The sequence below is a fragment of the Telmatherina bonti genome (assembly GCF_933228915.1).
Source record: "Telmatherina bonti genome assembly, chromosome: 20".
Lineage (NCBI taxonomy): Eukaryota > Metazoa > Chordata > Actinopteri > Atheriniformes > Telmatherinidae > Telmatherina > Telmatherina bonti.
In genome coordinates this window covers 15,516,861-15,540,335 of record NC_136618.1, presented here as the reverse complement: position 1 = coordinate 15,540,335, position 23,475 = coordinate 15,516,861, and the positions used below count along the sequence as shown (strand labels likewise).

The 23,475-nt window shown below is 37.8% G+C and overlaps 2 protein-coding genes across 3 annotated transcripts in view; one reads left to right on the top strand and one right to left on the bottom strand.

Annotated features, from left to right (window-relative positions):
- rttn (rotatin) overlaps window positions 1-1,010 on the bottom strand; it is a gene marked incomplete at both ends in the record, with an annotated part of 38,099 nt that extends 37,089 nt beyond the window's left edge. Inside the window, 2 exons of the mRNA XM_079259721.1 lie at window positions 416-603; window positions 980-1,010. Of these exons, the coding sequence (XP_079115847.1) occupies window positions 416-603; window positions 980-1,010 (219 nt within the window). The remainder of the gene's footprint in view (window positions 1-415; window positions 604-979) is intronic.
- Window positions 1,011-13,265: 12,255 nt separating this feature from the next.
- Window positions 13,266-18,454, top strand: socs6a (suppressor of cytokine signaling 6a). 2 transcript variants are annotated; one of them, XM_079260031.1, is made up of 3 exons: window positions 13,266-13,427; window positions 14,068-14,134; window positions 16,550-18,454. In XM_079260031.1, exon 3 carries the CDS (start codon window positions 16,676-16,678, stop codon window positions 18,281-18,283), a length of 1,608 nt encoding a protein of 535 aa, XP_079116157.1. In that variant the 5' UTR covers window positions 13,266-13,427; window positions 14,068-14,134; window positions 16,550-16,675; the 3' UTR covers window positions 18,284-18,454. The 2 variants fall into 2 exon arrangements, with proteins under 2 accessions (XP_079116157.1, XP_079116156.1); XM_079260030.1 differs by having other exon boundaries at window positions 14,065-14,134.
- Window positions 18,455-23,475: the final 5,021 nt, after the last annotated feature.

The following is a 23,475-nucleotide window of genomic DNA, read 5'->3' as shown; positions in this document are numbered from 1 at the left end:
GCAAAATGTTTTAGAGGGAAGAAATAATCAAGGTTTCCTAACTTTTTTTTTTTTTTAGGAGTTTAACAGACTACAGACATGAATTGTTGAGAATGACAGCAGCATTGCCTGCTCTGTCTGCAGCAAACAGTTTATTTTGATTACTGATACCTGAAAATTAATCAGTTTTCTCTTCATTCATATTATTTTGTACTTAACTTAAGTTGTGTCGCCCAATATCTGTTATGTGCATGAAGGACATCATTATCAGCAATAAGTAAGTTGGAAGCTTACTGTTCACAGCAGCATAAATAAACAAAATGGAAATTTCACCTGGGACCAATCAATCATTTTATCGATAAAATTGCGACCTAAGTGGAATAAAATGAAGCCTTTCATTACAGCAAGTAGATAGATCACTACACTTTATATTTACCTGTGCAAAAGTTGAAAGCAATCCAAGCACCTCCTCCTGCATTGGCACCTCTGGGAAGTTAAACCACTCCAGGAGAAACACAAACAGCATCTTTTCTTGGACAATGTCGTTAATCGAGATCAGGGAATGGTCCAGTTTACTTAAGATACTCTTCAATGCTCGAACTCTTATTTCCACCAAAGAGTGACCTGAAATACACATAAAATAAAGTAACGATTTAAGAAAATATCCTATGCATTTCATTGCATTGTTGAGCTCGGCTTCAACCTGCACATGACAATTAAACAATCTTCAATCTTGAAGATATCAACAACTTTTAGTTAAGTTATGTACTCGGTATCAACTTGATCGTTAATAAAAAAAAAAAAACCAATTGCATCAAACTAACTAACATCTTTACGTAAAAATGGCCAGTTACAACATATTTAAGTGAAGAGCAAAACAACAACGGGAAAAAGAAAACTTAGTCAAAAGCAGATGCTAACATAAGCTAACGTGGGGGAAAAAACTGCTTGAATTCAGCGAAAGTCGACTTGCTTTAACCAGGCTAGCATTGCTGCTTACCTATTTTCTTTATAAGAGGTGATAACTCCATTTCAGTTGTTATGCTATATAGAGGTTTCCTGTGTAAAAAGACAACAGAGGCAAGTTTGCCGAGGAATAGATGTGCACCAGTTTCATGTCAACAACGTCTACCCGGGTTTGTTTTTAACAACCGCGCCAGCGTCACTTCACTTCCTGTGGAAGCTGAGAGCCACGGTGCTTTCAAGAACACCAGCTGTGTGGGAAATCTGAATACTACAGCGTTAACGTCGCACTTGTTCAACGAAACAGATAAAAGAACAAAACACGAAAAAGGGACCAACAATATATTATTGGGTTGAAAGCACATGATTTTGACAGCTTAATTTGAACATATTTATATATTTTTTTGTCAACATTTATGTAAAATATGTCCTGAAGTTACTGTGAATATAAATATGATTTTTTTTTCCAGATAAACACTGTAAATCTGCACATGTTGTGCATTTGTGAGATTATTACACCAGCATCATCACACTGAGAGAAAGTCATGTTTTACTCATATTCGTTCAAACTTTCGGTTTAGAAATGCACTGCAGTTCCTGCTCCCTCTGAGAAGAGCACAGATTTCTGTCTTTTGAAGAAAAATACACTGCCCACCATCTCCAAAAAAAAAGGTAAACTTAAGTTTAAATGGATAAAAACACATGTTGAAAAATAAGCTTGTCTTTCCTTATTTTTGTTAGTCCATGCTACATTTTCAGCCCGAAGCTTCATGATGTGTGCTCTATTTTCCACCTTTGTGCCAAATTCATTTTAGAAGTTTTAGGATTGCAAGTCATTACAAAAACATTCACTATTATTAAGCAGGAAACAACCTCAGGCTGTTCATGCATTTAAGTTTAATCTCTTGAGATTGATTTCGGTGTGAAAAATCAACAGACTCTTATTTACGCTCAGCATCCATGCATGGATGAAACAGATCATGGGTCTGACTATAACATTAATAGCAGTAATGAGCTCTAAATTTATGGGGTCCATTTATTTTTTTCAGACAAAATACCCAGATTCCTTATAATACTGTATGAGTAGTATATGTACATAAGCTTAAAAACTGTGGAAAATACCAGAATAATATCAATTAATAGCCTATATCTGGGGATGTTTTTCTTGACTTTGAATTCTACGGCCTTCGAAAATCTGAAAGAATAGTAAAGTAACTCTTCTATTCTATTCTATTCTATTCTATTCTATTCTATTCTATTCTATTCTATTCTACAGTTGCTTTCATCCAATATCCACACACAGATAGATCTATCTATCTATCTATCTATCTATCTATCTATCTATCTATCTATCTATCTATCTATCTATCTATCTATCTATCTATCTATCTATCTATCTATCTGTCTGTCTGTCTGTCTGTCTATCTATCTATCTATCTATCTATCTATCTATCTATCTATCTATCTATCTATCTATCTATCTATCTGTCTATCTATCTATCTATCTATCTATCTATCTATCTATCTGTCTATCAGAGGGCTCAAAATATGAAATACCCACAAGAAAAAAAGTGATACCTAAACTAAAAGTGCATGTTGTGATTTTCTCACATCAAGCTATGATCCTTTCAAGAGCTGCAGCATCTTCCCAACAGAGGCATCTATTGTTTGCTGGTAGCTTGTCAAAGAAAGTTTCATAAGGAACAACAGGAACTGCAAGTAGAGTGATAGCAGACATAAAAGTTGTAGCTTTTTCCTTTTTTTTTTTTTTTTTTCTCAAATTCTGCTAAGCTCAATGCACTGCTTAAACATGATGAAAAGCATCAGAAGGGAATTGTCTGGACAGAGTTCTTTCTAGGGATTACATCTCAAGATTCTTTTGAGGTCTGAAATAAAACCTATGAATACATGCAGCCTGATGATGTGGAGGAATCTTACTGTTTCTTTTCCTGTTCAAAGAGTTTTAGGAGAATGGATCATGAAAAGTAAATATATTTTTTATTTAAATATTTATGAGTGTGTTTCATTGACTACATTTAAAACAAGCATTGGTTGACTCTTTAGTGACACAGTTTTAATTTTTGTACACAAATAAAATAATCAAATTCAGAACAATAAAAATAAATAAATAAACAATACCTTCCCTCGGTGAATGCTGCTTATCTAACTTAAAGGGCTTTATAAAAATATATCTTAGTAGAGGTCCTTCGTAGTTATTGCTCAAACAAAGAGATTATTTCTGAAGCATTTAAATGTACATACAGTACAATGCAATCTGGAAATGTTAATTAATCCAAATAAATCAGTCTGCAAACGTTGTTGCAGCAGGCCTTTGTGCCGCATTCTGGTCTTCATTTAGTCATCCCTCCCAAGCAAATAAAACAGAATTTAAACGTTCTCCTTTGGAGGATTAGTTTAAGAATCAACTTGATGTAACTTGATATTAGTCTAAGATTTGCTCCAATCATCATTCTTGCAACTGGTTTAGTTATTTAAGCCAAGTCTTTGGAAGGGATTCTCTCTTAAGTCAGCTAATATCAAAATATTAAGGATGAGTAGAGATTACAAAGTATAAATCCTTCCTTTGAGAAGGACAACAATTACTAAAGAAAAATACAAATTTAAAAAATTACAATCACCTCAATTTTCTTATTGTTTTCTTGTATATGTTGTGTTGTGTATAGGGTTAGGGTGGGTTTCATGGGTTCTTGATTTGGGGGAATTTAATGGGTAATATTGTTTTTTGTTCTCTTTGACTTTTAATGTACTTTGTCCTACATTTTTATTGTATGAAAAGTGTTTTATAAATAAAGATTGATAGAAATGATTGATTCTCCTTACAAATTTAACAAACGCATGTTTAGGATCGTGACAGCTTTCAATATAAACCTCTGATGAATAGAAAAAAGTCATTTTAGCCCATTATCCATGTCATTATTATATTTTTATCATAATTTTCCAAAATTCAGAACCCAATATGGCAAGAAAATTCATGGAGACACAAACAGAATGGATAAAATTAAATGAAAGCTGATGCAACAAACCCAGTGACCACATTTTAAACAGGAAGTCGTTTAGTCTGAGGCATTTCATTAACTTACTGCACTGAATATTGACACTGCTGGTGTAATAGTCAGTGCAAGCTGATAAAGTTTAACGGTGAACACTGCAAAAACAGTAATCCATTAAAAGTGGAATATGTAAGATTTTCAATATTTTAAAAATAAGTTAACTAATAAAATAACTACAATCATAATTAGATTTTTTTTTTTTAAAAACATGTAGGTTCCAGTCTCTCCATATTTGATGCGTGATTAAATCACAAGTTCAATTAATGACAAAAAGCACTTTTATTTTACTGGTAGGCAAACATTTAAGAAGGGTTTTTGTCATTAATTAAACTCGTAATTTAATAACACATCAAATATGGACAGACTGGAACCTACATGTTTTAAAAAAAAACCCTATCTAATTATGATTGTAGTTATTTTTTTAGTTAATTTATTTTGAAAATATTGAAAATCTTACATACTCCACCTTTAAAGTTACTGTGAGTCAGCAAAACAATGAAGCTTTGGTGCAGACATCAGCCCGTATCACAGCTGTTTGTATCACATTTTGTTTGTAACACTTCATATATTACACTACTGTCAATCCTAAAAGAAAACCCAAGTGGCCCTGATGGCTCTGTCACTATTTGACATGCCTGAGGTACCAGTCTTCTGTTCCTGCTGCAGCAGTTAACGATATAAAGGTGTGCACCGAGACCCCCCCAACCCTTATAATCCTCCGCCAGAGAAGCAGTCAAGTTAAAGGCTTCAGCCACACTGAAGCGAGCGCGGACATATCGTGCAAATTTATGGCTGATGCAGCGTTCATTTGAAATTAAGATGAAACACATAGCTTCCCCACATGCCGCGGTATCTCATTACACAGCGTGGCCCCGCTCCATGTGTACAACATTCCATCTTGACTTGTGATTCGGTTTTTGAAGTCGTGCTTATACATAAATTCAAATTATTTTGGAGATATTGATCTTGAGAAGGGAGAAGGATTGTCCTGAAGCCCTCGTGTTGAGCACTGTGGTGGTTGATAATATCAAGCAGATACACAGCTCCCCATCAAACTATTTGAGCAAAATTTCATTTATGTAAATTGTAAAAATGCCAAGCTATTAGTAACTATCTGATCTGTTCATCTTGTCATAACAAAACAGACTCGGTTTTTCCCACTGCTGGATATTTACTTGCTTTTACTGTCTGGCAAACAAATCTCAACCACAACAAAGTTAGTTTGTCAGGTCTAATTTGGCATGTAGTAACACTTCATCTTTGCTTCTCAGTGTCCTTGGTGTTATATTTAATAGCTGCTGCCCCCTCCTTGCTTCCCCCTCCCCCCCTGTGCCAACACATCAAGAGAAGGCAGCTTGATCAACCCTAATAAGGCCTGGTAATTAGAGTCTTAGCACAGAGCCTGTCTGCATGCAGCTGCTTAGCAGGTTGGGGAAGGACTGCCATGCACTTGACAGAGTGGAAAAAACAATGTAATGTTCAGTATACGGACCAAATTGGCCTAGCAGTGGTAAACACACTCCAGTTTAGAACAGTAGTGACACTAATTAGGCAACCAATGTTTCGTTTCTGAGTTCAAGTGTTAGCTGTTGTGGGAAATACTTGCAAATACTTAGAGAGCCAACTTGAGGTTTCATGGATACAAATTAAAAGGATCTTTGAGATTTAAAAAAAAAAAAAAAAGATGAGAAAGCATTGGTTGAGTTTGTTGCTGTTTTCTTCAAATGGAATCTTGTAAATTGCATGCAAACACACAATAAACCATAAACTAGAAGATCTTAATGATCTAGTTTAACTGTAACTTGCAAAAAGAAAAAAAACCAAAAAGAATCATTTTCAGATATTTTTTTTTTCTTACTTTAAATAGCCCAACTACATATCAGGGATTTAGGATTTAAGATGCGACCCTTACAACAATGTTTCCATGTGCTGCAGTCTCATTATAAAAAGGCCAAATGGTGCAGATCGTTAAAAACTGCCTTCCGTATGTAAATTAGTCCAGAATCATTTGTTAATATGATAAAAATCCTTCCAAAGACAGCAAAGCCAAAACATTCAGAGGCACATAATCTGATTCATGTCTCTACTCGCATGAGAGAAAGGATGGGAAGGGAAACTTTCAGAAAAAAAAACTCTCTGTAGTTTAAGTTTCTTTTTTTTTTTACAGTTGAGTTTTTTTGTCATTCTTTTTCAGCAACGATGCAACATTAACACTTCTGAACACAACATTTCTTACAACACTGATGCATTAAGCTGAAAGGAACTTACATTTTTTATACTGAAAGAACAGAATAAGTCTTTACATGATCTGTATTGGATTCTTGTATTTCTGAATCTTTATTTGTGAAATTAGTTGAGAGACAAGTGAGAGATAGAAATGAGTTACTTTAATAAATGCAGTTTTATTATTGCATGGATTAATGGAACAATTTTCTCAGTGTTTGAAAATTGTTTGTGTTTTAAATGATTTCTTTTAAGAATCCAAATTAAGTGTAAATTCTTAAAGATGGGACACACACACACACACACACACACTTCCAAAGACTGTATGTCCTGTGATGTAAGTCTCTGGTTTGTGTGGACTGTTACTTTTAAGCCGTGAGTTCAGCCTTCAGCCACTGCCATTATCATATTTTTAGAGCAAAAGGGGTAACACTTTACAATAATGGTACAAATCATATACTTAGGTAAAATGTAACTCATGATGAACTTGTGCATTGATTAATGAAGACTTTATCATGAATTCCTGTTGTTCATCATGAACTAGTGATTATCTCAATCTTGATTCATGTGTTTACTTGATCCTTTATATTCATTAATTGATGATCAATTAGGGGTCTGCGGCTCTGTCTGATTGGTCAACTGCTAGTTATACTCAGTAGTGAAGGTGGGTGTGGCTTTCTTCTCATAAACGTGCACAACCTAGAGAAGATGACCAATCACTGAGTCCCTCCCCCGGGACGTTGCTAAAAATTCGAAGAAGAAAAAACTCTCTAAAACCAATTGTTTCCATCGCCATGGAAACTGAACGTAAAGAGTGCCGGAAAACTCAAACATGCGTTTAGGTGATAAATAACGATGCCGCTCATATGTCATATGTCAGAAAACTGAGTGATGTTACAAATGATGCTACGAAAGATGAACGACAAATGATGAATGACTGCAAAGAGTGTACTTTGGTAAAAATGCATTTTAAATCTCAGTTTGTTGAACTAAAGATGTTCAGGAGTCAGTCTAGCAGCCATCAGTGATACTCCACTTAATATCTATGGTTTCTCCTTGTGACATACAGCTGTACTGTAGCACCTACTGCTGAGGAAATGAAAAGCTGCATGGCTGTATGCCTCAAAGATATGATGAAAGTAGACGACTAAAGGAGAATTACTTTGAGGTAAGCCTACAGTTTCTGAGCACAGTTTTCATGCACAGTAAAGTTGAGCTATAGCTATTGCTCCATTGGGCCATTTAGCTGGGTAAGCCTCCTGACTCAGCTAAAATATATACTGATTTGCCCTCTTTTGGATTACTAGTCTTGGCCTTTTTCCAGTTTCTCTGTTACGTCACGTACAAAACCAACTGGAAGAAATTATTTAGTGACAGTTGTTGTCTCCAACGGTAACAGCTTTACAGGCTTTTAGATTTATCTTGTGTTGTTTATGGATTTTTCTACTGCGCATCGGCTTCTTTTGTCACTTTTAGCATGAGAATTTAATAGCATTTTAACCTTGTGTTTGCATAGGCAACCGGCTCTATTGTGAGCATAATTGTTTATACAATCACCTGTGTGCTGTGCTTGCTCCCAGAGGATTCAACAAAGGGTCTCTAAGGGAAGTTGCATTTAGTGTGTTAAGTTATACAGTTAAACAAAATGATAACAATTGAGGGGTTATCATTTGTTTCTCCATAATCTGTCTTTAAAGCATAAAGACTTGTTTCCACTTACTTTTGCGTATCTCCATGTCAGCTTCTCTCACCAGCAATTATCATAAGAAAAATTTGTCACTGAGCAGTGGCAGTGGTACATCACACCCTACCAGTTAGGGGTAATTTATGCTCTGTGTTCATTACGTGCACGTTTACATACAGTACATTTCAGAGTAGGCTACTTGTACATGTGTAATCTGACATGGCAAATGAAGCACCACCGGAAATGGTGAGTGTAGTGATGTGCAGTACAGCAAACACGGGTTCAACCAAAAGTACAAAGAAGAAGAAGCTGTAATAGTTAATGACTGTTTTCATCTGTTACTGGATCCAGTAGCCTCATGTGCATCAATGACTGCACTACTGGTAACTTCTTGGAATTGTGAATGTGTACTGTCTTCTTCTTTTTGCCTTTTAATCTGTTAGTTATTTCAAATGGCGTTCTAGCACCTATCAGTCAAAGCTGGATCAGTTTTAAAGCTCAAAAGGCTCCCACTTCATACAAAGACTTGTTTGTCTATTCACACACACCACAGTAAAATAGTGGCATAAATATGGCAGCATGTGTAAACCCAATGCAAGTAGACACAAGAAGCTCATTCTAACAGAACAAGTGATTAAATATCTCAGGAAAAATTGTTTTTAATTCTGTCATTGACTTTTGATTTTTTTCAGAAGCTGCATTTTTAGGTCAGATGCACATCCTTCCTAAAATAATGGCCTAAGTCATTTTTTTACAAAAAAGATTTTTTTGCCTTAATTGTCTTTGCGATGATGGCCACCTCTGATAATGTTAACTACATTCTTACTTAAAGAGATCATATGTTTTTACCTCTATAATATAATGGCCTAAGTCAAGAGTGTGACTTAGGCCGTATTATTGACAGTGTGACTAAGCAATTTTACAAGCTTTTGAACATGGCTGCTGCTTCAAGAAGAAAGATCTACCTAGCCGCTGAAGTTATTGCCATGATTCAGGGGTTATCCCCCACTGGTAAGTGATTAATTTTTACTTTATTATCAACAGGGCATGTTTTTGTGTCATTCTATAGTCTTCTTCAATCTGTTAGTTAGTATTTTTGTTCGCGAAAAAGCTAACTCCATGAAGCTAGCATTTAGCAAAGAGCGGCAAGGTGCCATTATCTTTGGCTGTTATAAGTGATGGGCTTGTTAACCCTTTTCTGTCTTTTGAAATATTTCCTCCATATTTTGTCTCATTTTTGTTCACATTAAAGGATCTTATTAAGAAAAATTGTATTGCACTCTAACAACCCAAAAATCTGTGTAGCTATAACAAAAAGGATCCTCTTCTGTTATTTCATGAAAATCTCGCTTGCTCATGATATAATTAATCATAAAATCATTTCACCTCCATAATATATTACGCTTTCTGTCTTTAAAATGGTTTAATATAAGTGACCACGAGGCAGCTGTTTTTCAGAATGATGACACATTTGTGACCATACACTTCAAAGGGTTGACAAGTTTTTTTTGTTTTGGCAGGAGATGAACTTGACAATTCTGACACGGATCAGGCCTCATCCAGTGACAATGACAATGATACTCTCACTGAAGAGATTAAGCTGCTTCTACCAGGGCAAGACTCAGTTTCAGATGGATTACACAAGACCTCAAACAGTCCTGTTCATGGAACTAAAGTTGCCAAGCAGACACATCTACACCATGAAGAGGCCATGTCTGATGATCAAGATGATGTCATCACTGATCCAGACTATGCCCTATTCTGTGATGAGTCCTCTGCCTCTGAAAATGAAAACAGCCTAACTTTGGTGGGACCAACTGCAGAACAGCAGGGTGAGGATGAGGATGCTAATTTAAATAATACAGTCAAAAGGAAAAGAAACAAATGTCTTAAACCAGCAGCATGGAAGCAAAATGAATCCAAGGAAAAAGCAATGTCATACAAGAGCAAAGATGGCAAAGAGATAAGAGCTAAAGCAATGGGACCTCCCTGCAACTCAAAGTTCTGTCAGTGAATCTCAACTCAGTCTCAATCTCAACAAAGTTATTACAGAAGAGCAGCGGCAGTGGATATTTCAGAAGATTTGGGCAATGAACACATGGGAGGAACGCCGGTTATACATCACCACTTTGGTCACAAAAGTTAACATAAAGCAAAAGAAAGTTGCTGAGGGATCCCGACGTAATTCATCATTGTCCTACCAGCTGAAGCTTCAAGATGGAATGACTCTCAGAGTGTGCAAGTCCCTCTTTTCCTCTACTCTAGGTCTCCCTGATAGAACCATTACACACTGGCTGAACAAAGACACCATTAACCATGACAAACAAGCAGCAGCACCACCATCTAAATCTGGACCCAAGACTGGCAAACATGCAAAGCTTGAAACTGATGCCAAGGATTTCCTAAAGGACTGGTTGAGCGACCTGCCCACTGTTGATTCACATTACTGCAGTAGCGCAGAGACCTACAAAAACAAGAAATTCCTGCACCCAGGCACAACCATCTCCCAATTACATCGGGAATATCAGCAGGCTGCTGCAACTGCTGGAGTAAGGGCTGTCGAAATACGATATTTCTCCAAAGTGTTTTATGAAGGAAACTATTCTGTTTTTAATCCACGAAAAGATCAGTGTGATGTTTGTGTTTCTTTCAAGCATGGGAATATCAGCAAGGCTGAGTATGATGCACATGTCTCCCAGAAAGATGAAGCGAGGCAAGAAAAATCCTGTGACAAGGATTCTGCAACTAATGAGAAGTCTGTTTGGACAATGGACTTGCAAGCTGTACTGCTGTGTCCCAAGCCAGTAGCCTATATTACAAAACTAAACTGCAGGTCCACAATTTCACCCTCTTTAATTTGGGATCAAAGGAAGGTTACTGCTACATTTGGGATGAATGTCAGGGTGACCTGAGTGGTGAAGTATTTGCTCACCTTCAGTATTGCCACTTTAAAGGTGTGATCAAAGACAATCCAGAACTCAAGGAGATCATAGTGTGGAGCGACGGTTGTGGTTATCAGAACCGAAATGCATGTGTGGCAAATGCATTCTCTGAGCTTGCAAGGAAATATGGAGTACTAATAACACAGAAATACCTTGTTGCAGGGCACACTCAAATGGAGTGTGACAGCATGCATAGCACTGTTGAACGCAAAATGGTTACAGATATCTTCATCCCCAGAGACTATGTCATCATACTCCAGACTGCAAGACTTAGGCCATCACCTTACCATGTGAAAATGCTCAAGCATGATCATTTCCTGAAAATGGATGGATCTTACTTCACTAGCATCAGACCAGGCAAAAAAGTTGGGGATCCAACTGTCCATGACCTGCGAGCTCTTCAGTTTAGCAGTGATGGCAAGGTCCATTTCAAACTGTCCTTCTCAGAGGACTCTGTGTGGGAAGCACTGCCCCAGAGGATACAGGTTCCAAATGAACCAATAACATGGATAAGAATGTTTCCATGTGCTCCGCCAATCCAGGAAAGAAAGTTCCAGGACCTCCAGTCAATGAAACATGTCATGCCAATCGAGTGTCATCACTTCTTTGACAATTTGCCACATTTATAGGCATCAGTCAAGAACCCTGTACAGAAGAAATGAAGGGAAAAATTGGGAAAATTGATGAGATACACACACCACCTCAGCATGATGTTTAGTTTGATCTTGATTGTTAACCGTGTTTAAGGTTTAAAATTGCTTAAGTCACAAAAGGCATGTTAAAAAATTTGCCTAAGTAATTTATTCCTCTCATGTTACATAATTGAGAGACATTGTTTTAATATGTCAATAGTCATCTGTTGTCACAACCTTTTTGAATGAAATTGTTCATAAAAAAAATATATATATATATTCAATATTGTGTACTGTTTTTTGTGATTTGTGAAAATCCTGAAAAAATGACTTAGGCCATTATTTTAAGAGGGTGACGACATGTATCTTAAAAGTCCCCTTTTAGTCAGAATAAGACAACAATTTGATATTTTTTCTAACTTCTTATAAACATAGTGCTCGACACTCTATTCTATTCTATTCTATTCTACTCTATTCTATTCTATTCTATTCTACGGTCATTTAGTAGATGCTTTTATCCAAAGCGACTTACTATGAACTTACATAACGACACAAGAAACATGAATAAAAAAAGCTGCACTTCTGGGTGAAGTGAAAAAAATGCACACAAATAAAGAAGTATGTCTTTTATTTGCTAATAGCAGCACTCATAACTATCATATGAAATGTTAAAAATGTATTCCGTTTCCCATATACTTGTTTGCAGTATAAACATGCTCCAGATTAAGCAAAATCATAATTATTTTATTTATTTTTCAGTATTGCCCATGTTTTCTATATGCGTTTGAATTATATTTGATTAACTCCCGTATTTTATTTAATTTTATTTTTAATTAAATTTTTTTAAAAAAATAATAAGTAGTAGGGGTAGGAAATTTTGTTGTTTCACAATTTTAATATTGATTTTTTTTTTTTTGTTTAAAAAATCCTTTTCTTTTCTTCAATGAAATAAAATTATTCATTCATTCATTCATTTTCTGAACTGCTTAATCCAATTCAGGGTCGCGGGGAAGCTGGAGCCTATCCCAGCTGGCTTTGGGTGACAGGCAGGGTACACCCTGGACAGCTCGCCAGTCCATCGCAGGACCACACGGAGAGACGAACAACCACTCACGCTCACACTCATTCCTAGGGGCAATTTAGAGTAACCAATGAACCTAACATGCATGTCTTTGGATGGTGGGAGGAAGCCGGAGTACCCGGAGAGAACCCATGCATACACACATGCGTCTACACAGAAAGGCCACTGACCAAACCCCTCCCCAGCCAAGGATTGAACCAGTGACCTTCTTGCTGTGAGGCCACAGTGCTAACCACAGCAGAAGGATGGTCCTGCTACTGTGTTGTTTTCTCCTAACTGAAATCAAGAAAAATTACTCGCAAAAAAAAAAAAAAAAGTTATACGAAATATAGCAATATTGAAGAATTTTGAGAATCGCAATTTAAATCGAATCAGTACCCAAAAAGTCGGAATCAAATCAGGACAAAAGCATATCGCCACAGCCCTATACTGGCAGGGAATTAACTATTTTTAAAAAAAATTTTTTTAAAATTATTATTATTATTATTTCATTTTATTTTTATTTTATTTATAAAATAATAATAATAATAATAATAATAATAATGCATTGAAGACTGTCAGGGCCGCATGGACATCATCTGCCTCCGGGGTGTAAAGGCTCGCTGAGGCTGCTGCTGTGTGTCTGATTCGCTGCGTGTGAACGCTCTGACTCCGCTCCCACAATTCAACAGGCAACAAAGGAAGAAAGGAAGAGGCCGAGAGCTACAAAGTGTTAGCCAACCTGGGTTGAGAGATGTCGCGTTAATGCTCAGTTGTAGCCGTCAATATATCCCCGTATGAAAAAAAGAAATATCATTTCCGCCCATATCAAAACTTTGTGTGTTTTTGGCACAGAAGCGGACAGAAGTGAAGGTAACGACACTGTTTTCGACATAACACGCTAACAAAGCTAACTGACCTGGGTAGTATGCTAGCATCGGCTAAGCTAACGTTAGCCAACTGCGAGCGAGGCTTTCAAAGCGTGTTTTTCCAGGACATATTTCTCACCTTTTGGTTATTTGACACATTTATACAGCCAAACGCTACCAACGTAGAGACAATTGTGTGTACAGTTTAAACTTTTTTGGGGTTATTAATTCACTTTCAAAGTGTCTGCTAACAGCAAATGTTAGCATTTAAGCAGCCGAACATCTGTGTCATATGCAAGATCTGTCGGTCAGCTTTGTTTTTAATTCTAACAAAATTAAAAACTAATTGTTTAATAAAGACACGTGTTTTTGATTGCGTCGCTGTTGAAAGAAGTAAAGTGGAAAACTAACAAATACGGGCTAAAAGCATGCTTTTTTGGTCCACAGGCCTCTTTAGGTCACAGCATACCTGGCTAACTTTGTATTATTATTACACATTGTTTTAGGTGGTAATGTGTGCCCATATTTTTAAGTTGTCTCGCACCCCCGGTGAAGTGTTCTTATAAATCAGAGGCATTTATGTATTTTTCTCTCGCTCCTTCTCTTCATTTTCTAAATTACACTGAATTTGCTTTCCACAGCAGCAAATGAAATGTGGTGGATGTGGAACTTGACCCAACCAACTGAGTCACCATTTTCCAGCAGATAATGGTGAGTAATCAGATTGCAGCTGCCTTCATTATCAAGCAGCTTTGTTTAGGTTCTTCGAGTGGTGGATGTGTAAATACTGTGGTATTAAGAAAACTGATCATTGTTTTTGACAGTTGAGAAGGATATGATAGCAATTTAAAAAAAAAAAAAAGTCACAATTTCATGCTATTATATTGTGTTTAAAGAGTAAGTTATTTTACACTGAATTGGAAAACATTTTAAAAAGGCAGGTACATCATGCATTTCAGTTCACACTCCTGGCACATTAGGTAAAAATGACTTTCTGCACTGGAACTTTTTGCAGGGTTAAGGAATAGGAAATCCTCCAATGTCATACTCTGCTTTATTAGTATATTGTATTGAGGACATGCACTGCTGTCTATAACATTGAGCAGGTTGTGAAGCAATTACCTTTCTAATATTAGCATTTTAGGGGCTTTGTTTTGTTGCACTGTAAAGTTAATTTAACATGAGATGACTGAACAATCAAGGATGACATGAAGATGCACATTGGAGCAAGGCATGCTTTACCTGCAGTTGCTACTCACATGTACTGTACAACCTGTGATTTTATGTTTGACATGTAAATACAGCAAACTGATGTTTCTGTCTGAGAGACAGACGATGTGGGACTTGTGGAAATCCTGCTTTTGATATTGCATTGTGTTTCAATTATTTCTGAAAGACAGCTTGACAGTAAATTTTATCTAAAATGTCAAAAGTGAAAAGTAATAGAGGTCTGCGGAGGGTTTGTGTTGTTTATGCAAGGCCATACGCTGACCATCCTGATTTCCTACTTGGTAATTGGGTGAATAATCCAATTTTTAATGAATAATTTATATAAATTCAGCTAGCCCATCTCAAGCATGTTTTGTCAAATTTGAAGAATGAAAAAAACAAAACAACAACAAAAACAAAACAGAGGTTACCAAGCTCCAAACTAATAATGTGACTTCAGAATCTGTCTTTACTGCTACATGTTCACCACACACGCATGCACACACACACACACACACACACACACACACACACACGCACGCAACTTGATAACATGTTATTTCTACTTATTTTACTCAAAAGTAAAATAGGTCCTCTGAAACAGCAAGGTTGAATGAAGCGAAGGTCTGTGTGCAGGTATCGTCATGTGTTAGAACTGCTGCAACTCTGGGTGATGCAAGTATTCATTTGTCAACTCCTCAATCTCTGTCATTCCCACTCTTTCAGTTTTATTTTCTAATGAAAACAACAGTGAGACTCTCAGGTGGTTTTGCAACCCCAAATTCAGTTAAGGACTGGACAAGAAATGTTGTGTTGATGGAACTACAACTTTACACATTCTAACACAAATTTACATTATAACCCATGTAGGTTATGAGATAAATATACTGCAGATAGCAAAACTATCTGTATTTATTATTTATCCCTCAGATTCAGCGTTAATGCACATGACAACACAAATAGAAAAAGACTGAATAAATCTGTTTTTTGGAGTGGTTGCCAGCAGAAAGCCTCTGAAACTGCCCAAAATGTATGTGTGTTTGCATGAAATGTAGCATATTGGCATACATATGCCAGTTTTTAAGCACAGTGACAAAGGGGTTATGATTTAGCCTTGTTTTGCAGCTGCATTTATTTATAAGAACAGTAGACACAGACATAAGGGCTGTTTGTCTTTAATGTTATCGATTAAACAGGAAAAAAGGCAGCATATCTGGGCACAATGCTGGCATGGAGTCCACCACATGCTGCATCAGCATATTTACAAGAAAGAGGTTGGAAAAAAAGAGAACCACAATGTTGAAAGGCCAAAACTCCAGACATGTAAGCACTTTGCATCAATGAATTCTTGGAAACTTCAACATGTGAGCCCTAATTTCTGAAAATAGTGCCTACTTCATTAGCCTACTGATGGACCAATTAGTTAGTGTTAAGTAGCATCACATTTGCAATCTCTTTTTTGGAATGTCAGTTCAGCTTGTTACATCTAGCATAACTTATCAGCAGCTACCTTTCCTCTCTCCAGACTATACATGTCATAAGCTTGTCAGATGCTCTCAAAGTTTACCTTGAATATGGACCAAACTAATGAAGTTCAATTAGGCCCTGCCTCTCTCCTTGTGTGTTCACATGCAGAATGGATGTCTGAAAGCAGGACACACTATCACTGCTGCAATTAAGAAATGATGACGTCCATGTGAAACAATTTATTTAACATTTCGAAGGCCTGACGCCAACAACATAGCCATGGCGACTAACAACTGATGAACTTTTTTGTGCAAATATTCACTCATTTTTTAATCTGATGCCTGAAAGAAACCCATTCAAACTTTTGTAAATCAATATTGTGCACATATTTTACTCAAACCGTTTGTCTTTTATATTTATCAGACAATATCTTGTGTTTTTTTTCTGCAGGGTTTAATGGCCTCACTGTTCACATGTCTTGTTTGGTGTGGCTGGATGGAAGGACGCTGTGGATAGTACTTTCATCAGGATACCAGGAGAGCCAACCCATGCCCCCATTTTGGAGGGCCTGTCAGAATGAAAAAAATAAGCCTTAAGACCATCCGCAAGTCCCTAAACATAAAGGGCAAAGAGGAGGGTGACTTTGTCATGCTCCAGCAGCCTTCAGTGACTACAGAGTTTTCTAAGGAGGAATCACTTTTTGGAGGCTGCTACACCAAAGACCTTTCTGGCTGTGATTTTGGTGGTGAAGATGAGAAAGGAGGCCAGAATAAGAGTCGATCAAAGAGTGAGGGTCTGATGGGGTCACTGAAAAGGAGGCTGTCTGCCAAGCAGAAGGCAAAAGTAAAAGGCGGCTCTTCTGCTGTATCTTCTATGGATGATGATGACACATTCTCCTCTTCTTCTGTACCCATAAGCTGCAATGAGGTCAAAGCCCAGAGACCCCTTAGAACTGCCTCCTTACGTATTCACCATTATAGCCCCTCGCCGTGGCCTCTCCGGTCTGTCAACTCTGATGAGGCGTGTATTAAGATGGAGGTAAAGGTTAAAGCCATGGTTCACTCTCCTTCCCCAAGTCCCAATTTTAACGGTGTCCGGAAAGATTTTCCAAATTTCCAGATGGAAGGGCTCTTTCCGGACGAAGCCGAGTCCTTAAAAAATCTTCAGCAGCCACAGAACGGCGAGCTGCATCTAAACATTGATGATAATGACGTGCCTGTGGTGCTGGGATTGACCCCCCAGGACTATATCCACTACACAATGCCTTTAGATGAGGGAATGTACCCAGAAGGGTCCCACTCCTGCCTAGACAGCTCTACTCCCATGGAGGTGGTAACGGAGGCAGACAGTGGGTGTCTCCACACAGACCAGGGACAGGACGAACATGAACTGCTTAGTGGGATGTCCCTGGATCCCTTCATGGACACCTCAGTTAATAGTATTCTTATTGGTTCTGCTGGTATGATGCTCCAGAGTTCTAGAGTAGAGGTTCCACCTCCCCTCTCCCCACTTCTGCCTCCCATGACAAGTAATGGGCGTATTCCTAGAACATTGTCGGGCTTCAGTTCCTCAGATAGCCAGGTAGCCGAGAGAGTAAGACACCACCTCAATTTTGATCCAAATTCAGCTCCTGGGGTCAGTCGGGTATACGACTCGGTCCAGAGCAGTGGGCCCATGGTGGTGACCAGCCTAACGGAGGAGCTTAAGAAGCTTGCAAGACAAGGGTGGTACTGGGGTCCCATCACACGATGGGAGGCGGAGGAAAAGTTGATCAACTTGGCTGATGGTTCATTCCTGGTCAGAGACAGTTCGGATGACCGGTACCTGCTCAGCCTGAGTTTCAGGTCACAAGGCAAAACTCTGCACACTCGCATCGAACACTCTAATGGACGCTTCAGCTTCTACGAACAGCCCGATGTGGAGGGGCACACATCAATTGTTGATTTAATTGAACACTCCATCAAAGACTCAGAAAACGGAGCTTTTTGTTATTCCAGGTCTCGCCTGCCAGGGTCTGCAACGTACCCCGTCAGACTAACCAACCCAGTATCTCGGTTTATGCAAGTGCGCTCCCTGCAGTATCTTTGCCGCTTTGTCATTAGGCAGTACACACGGATAGACCTGATCCAAAAACTGCCCCTACCTAACAAGATGAAAGATTATCTGCAGGAGAAGCACTACTGAGGACACACAGACAGGACAGTGGTAGCAATTTGCACTTTTATGTTCAGTTAAGAGATTTAAACAAGGTTTACAGACAACCACAGTTTTGAGATGATCGGTTCTGGTAGCTCTTGATTTGTGTCCAGGTGACCCTGTCACTGTTCAGTCCTCCATTCCACTGTGTGGTTTTTCCGCTGGTTTTTAGAGGCTCTGCTTCCATTGATAAAGGCCAGCTCATAAACCATTGCAGAAAAATATAGCAGAAGTGTACAGCCAAGTAATGTCAGTTCAGTTTAAGTACAAACAGGAGCCACTTGTACTGGATGGTTTTTCATACTATTGAGCTGTGCAAGTGGAGCAGATTTTCATCAATTATCTGCATTAAATTTGGGCCAGTTGGAAATGAAAATGTCTCTGAATTTGAGAAGTAAATGCATTTTTTATCCACTAAATTGTCCATTCAGTTATAGTTTGAAGATGGACGGTTTTTGCTACAGCTTGTTTAAGAGTCTCTGCAGGCTGACCAGTTTTGAACATCTTTTGTTTTAGTTTTCTAAATGTTTTCAGACTGCAGAGTAGAAAAGTGACATTTACTTTCTTCAGTTAGCATAAAAGTTACTTGAACATGATTTTTATCTTATTTGACAAATATCCATTTAGTATTTAGAGTGGTGCTTTTTTTTGTTAGTTATAGTAGGACCTGTCCACAAACAGACATTAGAAGACTTGCATATTTACTGGTTAAAAACTGTTCATAACCAAAGCACCGTTTCCCTTTTAGAAACGAGGAGTCAATTTGATCAAAAGATGTCCAAAATTTGCCAGGACCTCGGAGCCTTTTAACCGTTTGGTCAGAGAAGTAGCTTTAAATTTTATGCATTAATACATTAGACATCATTTAAGCCTAAAGGTACTGATAATGCTGGATTATAATCTTGTGCTGTTTGTAGAAATAAAATCAACTTAATGTATAAACCTTTTTTCAAAATAAGTTAACATAGAAGTTACAATTTTTCTGCATTAGGAATGTTACAAAATGTGCACCTCAACTCAGGCCTAACAACTGTTTCACAGTCCGAGCTGCTTGTATCTGCATGTCGTAAAGGCTTTAAGACTGTAGATGATGTCGAGGCAAAAGGCGGCGAGGTTTTGGCTGCGAAGTTGAAGCTCTGAGTGAAAGGTGGTTAAATGCACAGCTGCATTTACGGTTGGCAGTCTGTATAGAAAGAACATATCCTGCAGTTACCCCGAAACAGCAGAACAAGTGTTTTAGTCGGTTGAGCTGAATCAGTATGTAGGGATTGCTGATGCTTGATGCCAGCAACGAGCTGGACCCAGATGAAAGGAATCCCAAAGATGTCATCAGCCTATGTAAACAGGCTCAGGAAAGCCTGGGTCGAGGAGTCCTCTCAACCTTTGAGTGATGTCACAGTCCAGCGTATGAAAAATATTCAAACACAGCTGCATGTCATCTTTAGTGTTATATGGGCTTTAAGGACATAATTCTTTAATCACATGGTTTTTTGTTCATGTCATTGTGTGCATCCTCACATTGTCCTCAGTCTCCACAGAGCTGCACTACCCAACATATTGTCTCTCTACTGGGCCGCTTTGTGCCGAAGTAAAGGGAAGAGCACACAGTATGCTACGCAAGTGCTTTATATGGATACTTGACAGGGAATTGTGTTTTCACATTATGAATGAGCATCCTTTTTTACATCAGTGTCCTTAAAAGTATTGGGGAAGTGGTCTCGGGCAACTTCGGTAGGTTGTTGAAGCATAGTTGTAGTCGTAGATAGCTGGAAACGTTGGCATCTGAGGAAGTTACCCTGAATCTAGCACAGCAGAATTAGATAGGAACTTTTGAATGGTGTTGCATGTTTAAAGACTTAGCATTTTAAAAGATTTGAGTTGTATAGGAATGAAGGATTTAAGTGGTGTGTTTGGCTGTGTTAGAGAGATATTTTAATGTCACAAACATGGGCTGGACATTCTATGTACAAGAAATGTTTTGGTTTTTTTTCCTTTTTAAAATTCCTGAGTGATAGTTTTTTGTTTTGTGACGTTTGCCATCTGAGGGATTGGGCTGTGTAAGAGGAATGTACGCTTTTTTGAGGTATCCATTTTATCTGCCTACAGACCAATTTCAGAAAGCACGCGGAACGTGGAAAAAATAAAGAAAATTCAGTCACATTATTTGCACTTGAACATTTTTTACATGCTTGGATCTCCTGCCTGCAGTTGTCCCTCAGATGGTGGTTTTTTTTTCAACTAAAGTCACATTTGTCCTTGTGTATTCACATGACTAAGGTTAAATCAAGATTTTTTTGTTTGCGGTGTATCTGGGATTTAAAGGGTGAGGCACCAGCATCATTTCAAAAGCCTTTGCTAATGCTAATTGGCTAACAAGGTATGGGATCATGGCAAGAATGTGGATGTAAATGTATCTTTGCCCTCTTTGTGTGTGTGGGTGTGTCTCAGTTGAAATGTGAACGTAAAGTTTTAGTCTTTGTTTTAATACAATGTTCTTTTTGTATTCAGTTATGTTTTTGAAGTTTCATCAGATTTGGACGAGCAGACACCGGCCTCATACTGCGTGCTGCTAGTTTTCTGAATACTAGTTCATTATTAAGCATTATTGCCTTCAGTCAATTCCAGAGGTTGATGCTTGTTCCATCTGAAGCTTTCTGAATAATAACAGCTGTTAAAGCACTTAACAAGCTCCGACTTTCATGTACATCTCGATGAATGAAGGTAATTGTTTACAACATTGTTTGGACAAGTCCCTCCCTTTTTGTTTACCCTCTCTCACATAAATGTGTTGGTACAATTTGAAAATTTCCTTTTTTTTAAAAAGTTATTTTAAAATGTGTTTTACACATTTTGTGCTGCTTATGGATATGATTGCCTTTCTTGTATTTAACAATGGGGAACTAGAATGTCACCACTGTAGATGTATGTACACATAATGACTTTTGGTTGTCATCTTGGGAGAGCAACAGATTTGCAGTTTAACGACTGTAATCGGTTAAAAGAAAATGAATAGCGATTAGTAGAACCTCTGTAGAATTTACCAGTTTGCTCCAGTTTACATTGGTTGTCAACTTTCAAAAGTAGATTTTTTTTTCTTTTTTTTTTGTATTTTTCTTTTTGGAAAGAAAAAAAAAATCAACAGTGATTTATTGCACATTTTGGATACAGTTCCAGAGTTTTTTGTATCTGCCAATTATAAATTATAAATAAAACTATATTCTAAAAAATGTGAAGAATTATCTACTGTCTCATTACATCACGGTCTTTACTTGCACTCCAGGCTAGATAAACCCGCTTACATGCAGTCTTGCATGCAATTTGTATCTTGGCTCAGCTTAGATGGAGCGATGCTCACATTTACAGCCAGATCATGCTTGCAGCTGTGTTAATAGGAGAAATCACAGAGGTCTAAGAGATTCTTTCAACACTGAGTGCAAATTGGCAGCTAATCCCAGAGCTCTGGTTTCCTCATTTACAGAGACAATCTGGGTGGTCTTTGAATACAACAAAGCGAAGTGGAGACTGAGGGGAAAGATTTGCTGCAGTTTTACTTTCCTTGCTTTAACTTGACTTTAAAGCCGACTGGAGGAATACGGGGAGGTTTCCTGTGGTAGAAGGAGAGAAGAAGACAGGAGTGAGGCTCCAGATTTGGACTTGGACTTTCTTCAACACACCTCGCATGATGATGAGGAGGTAGACTTTAACTACTTCGTCTGACAGGCATCTGAGGTGAGCATGCACAAGTGTTTACTCTCTACCCGGTTAAGTAGGATCTATTCAGAGCACGCACCGGTGGTCGCGTGTCATATTGAGATGCTTCCATCACAAAAGGCCTCGTCTCTGCTTTCACTTTGCTTTTTCTTTTTCCTAATTTGCAACTTTTTAAACTGTGTTCAGAATTTAAGAGGTGAGGTTTTACTTTGCTGGAAGAGTTTGGTTTGACATGAGGTGACAGGTCGTCTCTGTAGTTTAGGATGTGTCTGTAAAATGTGATATTCGTCCCACTCACCTTGCTGCTATGTTTTTTTTTTCTTACAGGAGGATGGTGCCTGCTTGCACAGAATACTTTGGTGCGGTTGTCTTGAAGACAAGCTGTCAGTTTTTGTTTGTTTCAAGAAAGTTAAAGAAAAAATGAAAACATATTGGATCTGTTGTCCCCCTTTTTTTTTTTTTTTATAAATCTGCATGTGTGTGAAATATGCAGATTAGTTTGCTATTATGCAGTTTGAGCTGATATTTTAACGTATTGGGGATACCCATTGCTGTCAGTTACATTCCTGAACGGTTATATTCAGATAATCTTGTCTGCACAGGACACAATGTAGACAGAATGCAGTAATATTAATAGATGTATATTTAGCAGCAGAATATTAGCTTTATTGACAGGACATGACAATAATTATTACCATTCTCACAATGTTTTTGAGCTGAGGATGGGAGTGTTTTATTCCTGATACAAACCCCATTAAACTCTTAGATGCAATAGGTCATATTTATAGATGAAACGAGCCGTGCTTTTTGTTTTTGAGTTTTTTTAAGTCTTCTTTTTTTGTCTGAAAGAGGATCTTGTTATTATGATTGGTAGGGGGTTTTCTAAAAAAAAATGAAGGTTTAGGTCAGGTTTAGGCACTGACTGGGAAAAGGATGGCACGTGCAAATGAGACCTTGGAAAAAGGTACAATCAAAGGGTAGAGTATAGCAAAGTTTAAGAAAAAAGAAAAAAAAAATCAGTTCATTAAGAACAGATGATATGGAATTGTATTGCTATTAATAACCATGACTGATAAAAATAACAGGCAAAATAATAAGTTGCCAAATAGCCTGTTTTTGGCCATGTAGCCCTCGTCCATCAACAGGATATGTATGAATTGGCTTGAAATGATGTGTATGTTGATTTGTGTATGTAAAGTGCCCTGTGACAACATTGTAGTGAAGTGGCGCTATACAAATAAAGTTGAAAGTTGGAAGCTCCAGTCCGGTGTGGGTATGGATGCATTATTTTGCATTTCCACAGTCAAACTGGAAGGATACCAGAATATTTGACCTGAGCTGTCCCATTTCATGTGGGCCCCTCTGTTTAGGTCTTACTGATCCCACCTAAAAGAGTTGTGTTTGACACGCTTAAGGCCATTAATTGTTTAAGAGTCATCACATAGTGCATGACTTGCCATTAAGTACGA